An 8,360-nucleotide genomic window follows, 5' to 3' on the forward strand; every position below is an offset into this window, starting at 1 on the left:
CCGTTGCTGCTGTTGATGGTTTCCGCGCGAACTTCCCGCCGCGGGTGGGCAGACCCGCCGAGCAGCTGTGTGTAACGGGCTCGCCCGCGCCACCCTCTCCCCTCTCGTGGACCCGTTTGGAGAGTGGGCCCTAATCGTTTGGTTTCTGTCTGCAGACTTCAGCGCGGTGGACGAGGACATGGCGTCGACGCAGTCCTTCGACCTGACTGGGGCCGGGCCGAGCGGCGCGGACGTGGTGCGGGACGGGGACTCGCCGCCCATCTCCCTACGCGGCACGCGGGCTCGGGTCCACAGCATGGCTCTGCAAGCCCTTCAGGTATGTACTGCACCGCACTGCACCGTACTGCACCCTGCAGCGAGCAGTCCGACTCGTGGTGCTCATGCTCATGCTCATCGCCTCGTTCACCAGAATGGCAGTGTGGATGGCAGCAGCTCTGGAGAGTCCTGCGACGGCACCGTGACGACCGCCGTGGTCGTTGGCTCCACCGACGACGACGAGACGGGAGACGCACATGTGATGGCAACGTCTGCCCTTGTAGGATCTCATTACATCGCTGTGACAGGTAATTACACTTCCCCCACTCTCCTTTTTCTTCTAATTCTTTTTCAAGGGACTATAATAGATTAGTCACCTTGTGATTAATGTACAAGAGAAGCTGCAGCTGCAAATGATGTGACTTAAGAAACATGGATGCAGTCATGTGTGGGGCGGTACTGAGATAGTACTATCTCGCTGCATCCATGAATAGTATTTTCAAAATTTGAGTTTAACTAGTATTGTATTCAAAATATTTTATGTAGCCCTGGTAATAGTTGGTAAAAACAGAACATGTACCCTCTCATGTGTTATTCAGTTATTCTGGACTTTTGTGATGTTATTACATATGTTTTTTAAAAAGCCCTATCGTTTATAGTTTTGTCTCTTGGCTTATTCACTATTAAGGCAGTGTACTCGTTGATTTTGTAGTCTATAACACAACTTGCATCAGTCATTCAAGAATGAATAGTTATTGTTAGGGTCTATTTGAAATGACATTGTGTTTCATGCTGCACTTCTAGAGGAGGATGGCTCACGTTCATATGCGCCCCTCACACCTTTAAGCACTGTTGGTAAGATTTCTCTCTTTAGATAATTCATTGCTTTGAGAAGAACTGTGTATGCTTTCATAATTTTTTACTGTACGAATGTACTCGACAATATCCTCCCTTAATTATAATTGTAGTTATTATTATTAAGAATAAAATAGGTTTTTATGGAATGAACTTGAGTACTTACAAGTATGTGTCAACTTTATTTTGTTCTTTGAGTGTACCGTGGGGTAAATGATCCGTCATTAATTTTCTTCTCCTTGATGTTTGCCATTTTGCTCTTTCAGTGGGGGATGGAGATGGTGTTGGTGTTGGTGTTGGATCAGAAGCAACACAATCTCAAGGAATTCCTCAAACCTATGTTCAATTTGTTGGAGAAGCTGGAGACCAAACAATTTATACCACAACTAATGGACAAATGTGAGTATTGTGTGTTGTTCTTAAAATTTTTTAAGAAAAGAGCAATAGTTTGTTTTTTACTAAATTGATCCTCATCAATTTGATCCTCTTTAATTTTCAGGGCTTACACATATGTTGGAGACTATCAATCTACATCAGGACAGTTCTACACTGGTACCACCACACCTGTTACTTACTCACAGGTCATTATTCCTTCCAATCAAAAGTTTGCCAAATTTTGTTCTAGTTTTTAACCAATTTTTTATATTTTATATCTACTTTTTAGACTTCCAACTCTATTGGACAAACTAGTGTGGGCTCAAGTCACATACTGACCCAAAATACTCCTGCTGGTACCTTCATCATTCAGTCGCCTGTTGAACCCGACACATCGCACACCATACTGAGTGGCAACCGATCTAGTCCCCAGACTGTTACTGCCGTAAGTTTTTTGTCAAGACTATCATGGCTTCGCTTGCTCAGCCAGATTACAAAACACCAATTTTTTTATCACATCTTAGCCTTTCTGTCTTTCAATTCTTAAGATTTTGGAAAAACTTCTGGTTCTTAAATAAATTTAAATGGTTCGAGTGAAAATCACTAGAAATGAATAACTTTCAAAGCAATTACGGGGTAATAAACATGATTGAAGGTCATTTTAAGATCAATAATAATTTTATTATTATTATTTCATTATTTTTCTCTTTCCTATTTTGTGTGGATCAGTTAAGGACTGCACTTGTTAAAAACATAGGACTGCACTTTTGTTAATTTGAATCAAGTATAAAAGGGTGATGGAAAAGTTTTACTACTGCTGCTTTATCACTTTCCTTGCTTTTAAAGCTTTATCACATTGGCAACACAGATCAGCACAAATGCATCACTTCAGTTAATGGACTCATGTCATTTGTGGTGCTGTGTGTCAAAATGGTTTGGATCTGGAATATGGGTGGGGCATGTGTGTGCAGCAGGATGGCGGAGGTGTTTCCTACCTAAACAACAACTCGCCGCTAGATGAGGATGGCCCTAGTCACCTTTCACACGCAACACGAGTCTCCCCTGCCACTGTAAGTTCCTTGGCATGCTATGTGCTTTGATATGTTTTCATCACATTTTCCCATCTTATGCTTCTAAAATGCCAAATTAATTGTTGATATTTAATCAGTACTCGCTGCCTACATAACTAAATAAAAAGGGAAAGGTTAATACCTGCCTCTCTATAGTTTTACAAATATGTAGAAGGATTTTGGTGGGAATTGAAAGATTCTGCATATTGCTGTTTTTTAGGGTACATTTCTGAGTAGACTTTTGTAAGCTGTTTGTAAATTCTACGGCTGTTACCAGTATTTTGTGTAAATTTCAGGTTCAGTGGCTGTTAGAAAACTATGAAACAGCTGAGGGTGTGTCCCTGCCTCGCTCTACATTATATTACCACTACCTCCGCCACTGTAATGATCACAAACTTGATCCAGTGAATGCTGCTTCTTTTGGAAAACTCATACGATCTGTATTTTTGGGATTGCGTACCAGACGCTTAGGCACAAGGTTTGTATACTGTATTTGAATTATTTTCTGTCAAGCTTGTTCTACCTTTTTAAATCATACTTTGGTCTATATTATTAGTAGATTACTATGTGTTGTCAATTGATTGACAAATTTTAATTTTTTTTAGGGGCAATTCAAAGTATCATTACTATGGTATTCGTGTTAAGCCTGGGTCACAGTTAACTAATGTGTCAGATGATGGATCCCCAGTGACTCCCCGATCTCAGGCTTCAAAAAGGACAAAAGCACTGCAAAGGTCAGAAAGTACTGCAAATTCTGAACATTCTAGTCCACCCTCAGTTCAGGTAAGACACTTCTCTAAACTTTTTCTCCATTTATATTGGCAATTATTTATATTTACAAGTGAATCAAGACGTTTTATTGCACATCGATATTTCTCTTCCAGACACATCAGAATAATCATCAGCAATATCTAGGCGACAGTACACAAGCTATACCTGACTTTCCTCGTATTGAATTTCCCTCTCACTCACTCCTACCTGAAGATTGTACTCTGGAAGATGTCGATACATTCCGTAGCATTTATAGAGAACATTGTGAAGTAGGCAAATTCATCTATTTCTTTTCATTGGTCTTTCCATCACAGTTTTTTTCTTGTGAACATTAATATTAATTAACACCTATTCTTTCAGGCTTTCCTTGATGCAATAGTCAATCTTGAGTTCATGACTGTTGAAAGCCTTTGGCGTGAGTTTTGGCGTAGTCAAGATAATAACAATGGAGATGAATGTGAAGAAGAGAAGTATCTGTCAAAGTACGTCAAATTCATTTTTATCTTGAATTAATTTGTTGGAAAACTCATTTGAATTCTTTACTGTGAACTCTTTTCTGTATCTTCTTTTTCTCTTTAGAACAAAGCTGTTTTTGCTTTGTAATTGTACTCCAATCCAGAATTTTGTTCGTGCAGTTGATTTTGCCTTTTATCAGAAATTGGTTGAAGTTCTCATCCCAGATGTTTTACGGCCTATTCCAAGTTTGTTACACTATTTTGATATTTTTGATTTGTCACCTATCTATGCAGAATATCATTGCTAAAATTTACCTCACATTTCCAGCTGCTTTGACCCAAGCTATCAGGAATTTCTCCAAAGGGTTGGAATCTTGGCTCACTGTTGCTATGGTGGGTTGTCCTGATGAAATGAAAAATATCAAGGTAGGTTTGTTTTCAGTGCAGTCAGTTCCCGAGTCAGTACATGGGTATATGAATCAACCAAACTGAACTTCCTGTTCTTTTCAGCTTGGAGCAGCAGGTGCTTTTGCTCAGACTCTTAGACGATACACTTCACTTAATCATCTTGCTCAGGCAGCCCGTGCAGTTCTCCAAAACAGCTCTCAAATTAACCAAATGTTGACTGACCTAAATCGTGTAGATTTTCACAATGTTCAGGAGCAGGTATGTGATGTGTGTGATATTCTACATATATTCATAAATATTATCAAACTTTCTTTTTCGTGTCCTGTACATGTTGTTTTTCTTTCTGACAGCTCCTTTAAAACATGTTGAAAACGTTTTGTTTAATATTTGCAGGCTTCTTGGGTTTGTCAGTGTGATAGCCTTATAGTTCAGCAGTTAGAAACTGATTTTAAAATGACTCTGCAACAACAGAATTCACTTGAGCAATGGGCAGAATGGCTTCAAGGAGTAGTTGATCAAATTCTTAAACCATATGAAGGCAAACCTAATTTCTCATCTGCAGCCAGGCAGTTTCTTCTCAAATGGTCTTTTTACAAGTAAGTAAACTGAAACTAGCATTTAGGAGTCTTTCTGTACCAAAGGGTAGATAAGTTGCTATGTAGAGCCAAATTTTGAGGTTGTGTTCCTATGGGCGTGCCCTTTTGTTTGTAAGTTCTTAATGTTTCTCTAGTATGTCCTGTGAACATCATCATTTAAATCCCAGTTGGCGTACTTGCCAACTCACTTACCATTAGGTACCAAAGGACTCTGTGTGAAACACCTTCTTAGGCAGTTGTTTCAGACTTTAACATTTTTGATTTCTAAAAAATTGATTAATTAAATTAGAACTAATTGATTGAAACATCTCTTTATGTTTCTATTTCTCTATTTCTGATTGATTTCAGCTCAATGGTAATAAGAGATCTTACTTTACGGAGTGCTGCTAGCTTTGGATCATTTCACTTAATACGTTTGCTCTATGATGAGTACATGTTCTATTTGGTTGAACATAGAGTAGCCAAAGCACTTGGTGAAACGCCAATTGCTGTCATAGGAGAGGTAAGCACCTAGTCTTAGTTGTGTATTTCCTATTTTTCTTTTTATTTAGTGTTGCAATTAACATGTTTCAATTTTGGATTCCAGAAAGGGTCGGAGACTGACTACTTACAAAATGGCAATAGTAATTCTGAAAATTCTTTGGCCATGGATCACAATGGGACTCCAAGTGTTGTTCAACTGAATCCTAGTAAAAAGTTTAAACTGGAAAGCTAACAATTTCTTTTCTTTTTTTTGACATCTGTACTGATAAAGTTGGCAAATCAGAAAAGTTATATTGGATGTAATTATTCAATTTTTACTTTTATTTGCGGTAGTTCATAGGTAAATTTTTGTTGGCAGCTCACATGTATATTTAAAGGTTGATTGTTGTATATGCAAGAAAATATTATTGATACCAGAAGGCTGGCTGGTTGCCGAGGTGTTGAACTCCAACGCAACTGAAAGGCAAATCTTGCAAAAGAAAATGTATCAATTTCAACTGGTATGCTTTGAAATCCAGGCATGAGCTATTTTATTTGTGACAGTCATCAAATTTATTGAGTCATTATTTTTAAACCAACTATTGGTGGTACCCTATATTATTTAATTACTCTATTCTGAAAACACTCCTGTATCTAGGATTTGTTGGTTGTAATTTTCAAGAATACCCATAATTGTATTGGGACCAAATATTTAATAGTGTGGTCATATCACAACTATAGATCATCTCTATGGCTCTTTCCAGAAGTGAAGGTGACTTATACATATTATCTCATAGATTTCAGTAACAAAACATTAAAAGCCACAGCAAAAAACCTGCCTCAATGCATACTAGTCAACTTGTTTTACATACCTACTGTAGTAAGAAATACATGCCTAAGAAACAATCGTTATTCAAACAAAATGTTCAGTACATTTAGGATTTGGAGGCTGTGCTTTACATTCCTGTAGTAGATTTTCTGTTGGACCCAAACAGATCATTTGGTGAGTCTTAGATACACCACTATTGGGCTTTTTGTCATTCAGTAAAAAAACTGGATATTTTGATATTGTCATTGTTTTAAGCTGGGATGGGACAATGTTCTCAGAAAGGATATCTATAATAGAATTGTAACCAACAATCAAGTTGTGTCAAAAATTTATTCTTAGTGTCTGCTTTCCAGTGAATAGTGAATAAATGAATAATGTGCTTTCCTATTCTGTTAAAACATCTAGTAATTCAGATGAATTTAGATAAATAGTGCATATTTTTGGCATGCATCATGTTTGTTTAAGTCAAGTACATATTTCCTACTGTTTATTTTGTATTAAAACTTTTCTTTTGAAGAAATATCTGCTGTCTACAACATAAGATGTAAATTGGTCAGTTGTCAGTTTAGTAAATTTGTATATAAGATGTGGATCCATGACTGGAATTAGACTCTGGAAAAAATGATAGCTTAATTTGTTACTGAAAAATGAAAATGGATTTAGCTTTGTGATAGTAGGGAAGTATGTGTAATAATTGTATGTATATTTTATTATCTATGCTGCTTTTGTTCCTGTGTCTGTTAAAGGTTTTACATCTAGCCATAATGTACCGTTATGATTTTTGGGTTTTGTAGAAGACATTGCTCAATTTCAAGAGGCTTCCGTTCATGACTTAATTATGTTAAAGCAAAGAGGCTCTAAACCTTCCATACATGTGTTGTCGAAATTTCATTTCTTGTTGTAATTGTGCCCTTGTTTCACATTGGTTGGCATTGTCTACTTTTTGGAGGCAACAGTATAGAAGGCTATTAGTATGAAAAAAAGTTCCAATTTCGTCCCTTTATGAATTGTGTCTGATTTTTAGGTCTATTAATGTGCAAACAGTTTTAAATATGTCCCTCCAACACCTGTTTTCCTTATTATAATCTGTGATTGTTATTTGTGTATGTGTTCTAGATACCACTTGTTTTTCATATATATAATATTTAGATTGGATGTGACAGTGCATTTGAAATCTTAAGAATACAGTGTGTGCTTAAGCAGATAACTTAGATCTGTTTTTCAAACAGCTTGCTTGGCTTGTCTTTGGTGATATATTCTGTCTGACAACGGTGGGATTCTATCTACTCAATATCATTGTCATTGTTGTGTACTGTTGTCTTTCCACTCGTGCTTTTCTTCCAAGATGTGCTTTTAATGCTAAATCAAATTGATATTTTTCCTTTTCATTGATATGCGGAAAGTGACAATGGACTTTACAATACACAATACATTATTTTTGTATGATTCTTCGGACAAATTTTGACCACAGACGTTAATTGTAGTGCCATTACCTTTATTTAGATACTGGTATTTTTCCTGTCAGTGTGTGTTGGAAACTCAAAGTACTTCTACATTTTCTGTGAGAGTGCTTTTAACCCAAAGATAGAATTGGCTTTTATCCTTAATACTCTTTTTATGTTTGCATGTGTAGAGAATTAAAAACTCCTGATTTAAGTCAACATTTTTTGTATTTCAACAATTGAGATTATGTTTTTTTTCTTAAACAAAGTTTGTGGGGCTAAACTTTGTTCACTTTAGCAGGGATGTGTTTTCCAAGAGTTCTTTGAAATTTTTATTTTCATTGTTTAAATGTGCTCCTGTATTCTTTAAGTCGTAGTTAGGAAGAGAAAAACATGTACATGATGCAAACAAGTTGATGTAACTAGTCAAACTTATATTTATATACAAGATAAAAACAGTAAATGTAAGTAACAGCATGAATTCTTACATTTTACAGCTGATTGTATGCTTGTATTAAAATGCAACGCAAAACAACGTTTCATGTATTACTGCCCCATCCGTTCTGCTAGCCACACGCCCCTTTTGTAGTTAAACAGTTGTAGCTACAGTCGACATGACCGCTTGCAGCTTCATCCGAACCAAAATTGTCGGCCGAGAGCGCTGGGGTATGGTTCTGAAACCGCCGGTCCGGGGATCGAATCCTGTTGGGTGTGAACTTTTTTTCGGGACCTGCTGAGTAGCTGGTGAGGTCGACCTTACCTTGCTGCAGACCTAGTCGGATTCACACCGACGTTGTGTCAGGAGTGTCAAGTTTCTTAAAAGAAAAACTTAAATTATTCAA

General features: G+C 37.2%; 1 protein-coding gene across 6 annotated transcripts in view; it reads left to right on the top strand.

Moving 5' to 3' along the window:
* LOC113203010 (DNA-binding protein RFX2) overlaps positions 1–8,053 on the top strand; it is a 26,596-nt gene extending 18,543 nt beyond the window's left edge. For 2 of the 6 annotated variants that reach the window (XM_052265735.1, XM_052265734.1), the window contains exons 2-18: positions 156–316; positions 410–563; positions 1,060–1,110; positions 1,377–1,509; positions 1,610–1,691; positions 1,775–1,930; positions 2,457–2,555; positions 2,852–3,033; positions 3,161–3,338; positions 3,440–3,595; positions 3,687–3,808; positions 3,906–4,027; positions 4,110–4,207; positions 4,292–4,447; positions 4,583–4,785; positions 5,134–5,287; positions 5,372–8,053. In XM_052265735.1, coding sequence (XP_052121695.1) covers positions 179–316; positions 410–563; positions 1,060–1,110; positions 1,377–1,509; positions 1,610–1,691; positions 1,775–1,930; positions 2,457–2,555; positions 2,852–3,033; positions 3,161–3,338; positions 3,440–3,595; positions 3,687–3,808; positions 3,906–4,027; positions 4,110–4,207; positions 4,292–4,447; positions 4,583–4,785; positions 5,134–5,287; positions 5,372–5,500 — 2,313 coding nt within the window. In that variant the 5' untranslated portion in view covers positions 156–178 and the 3' untranslated portion in view covers positions 5,501–8,053. Of the gene's footprint in view, positions 1–9; positions 68–155; positions 317–409; positions 564–1,059; positions 1,111–1,376; positions 1,510–1,609; positions 1,692–1,774; positions 1,931–2,456; positions 2,556–2,851; positions 3,034–3,160; positions 3,339–3,439; positions 3,596–3,686; positions 3,809–3,905; positions 4,028–4,109; positions 4,208–4,291; positions 4,448–4,582; positions 4,786–5,133; positions 5,288–5,371 lie in introns of those variants that run through there. The other 4 variants (XM_052265731.1, XM_052265732.1, XM_052265736.1 and 1 more) reach the window with 4 other exon arrangements.
* The last annotated feature ends 307 nt before the right edge of the window (positions 8,054–8,360 follow it).

The sequence above is a fragment of the Frankliniella occidentalis genome, unplaced genomic scaffold, assembly GCF_000697945.3.
Source record: "Frankliniella occidentalis isolate FOCC.00 unplaced genomic scaffold, Focc_3.1 Scaffold29, whole genome shotgun sequence".
Classification (NCBI taxonomy): domain Eukaryota; kingdom Metazoa; phylum Arthropoda; class Insecta; order Thysanoptera; family Thripidae; genus Frankliniella; species Frankliniella occidentalis.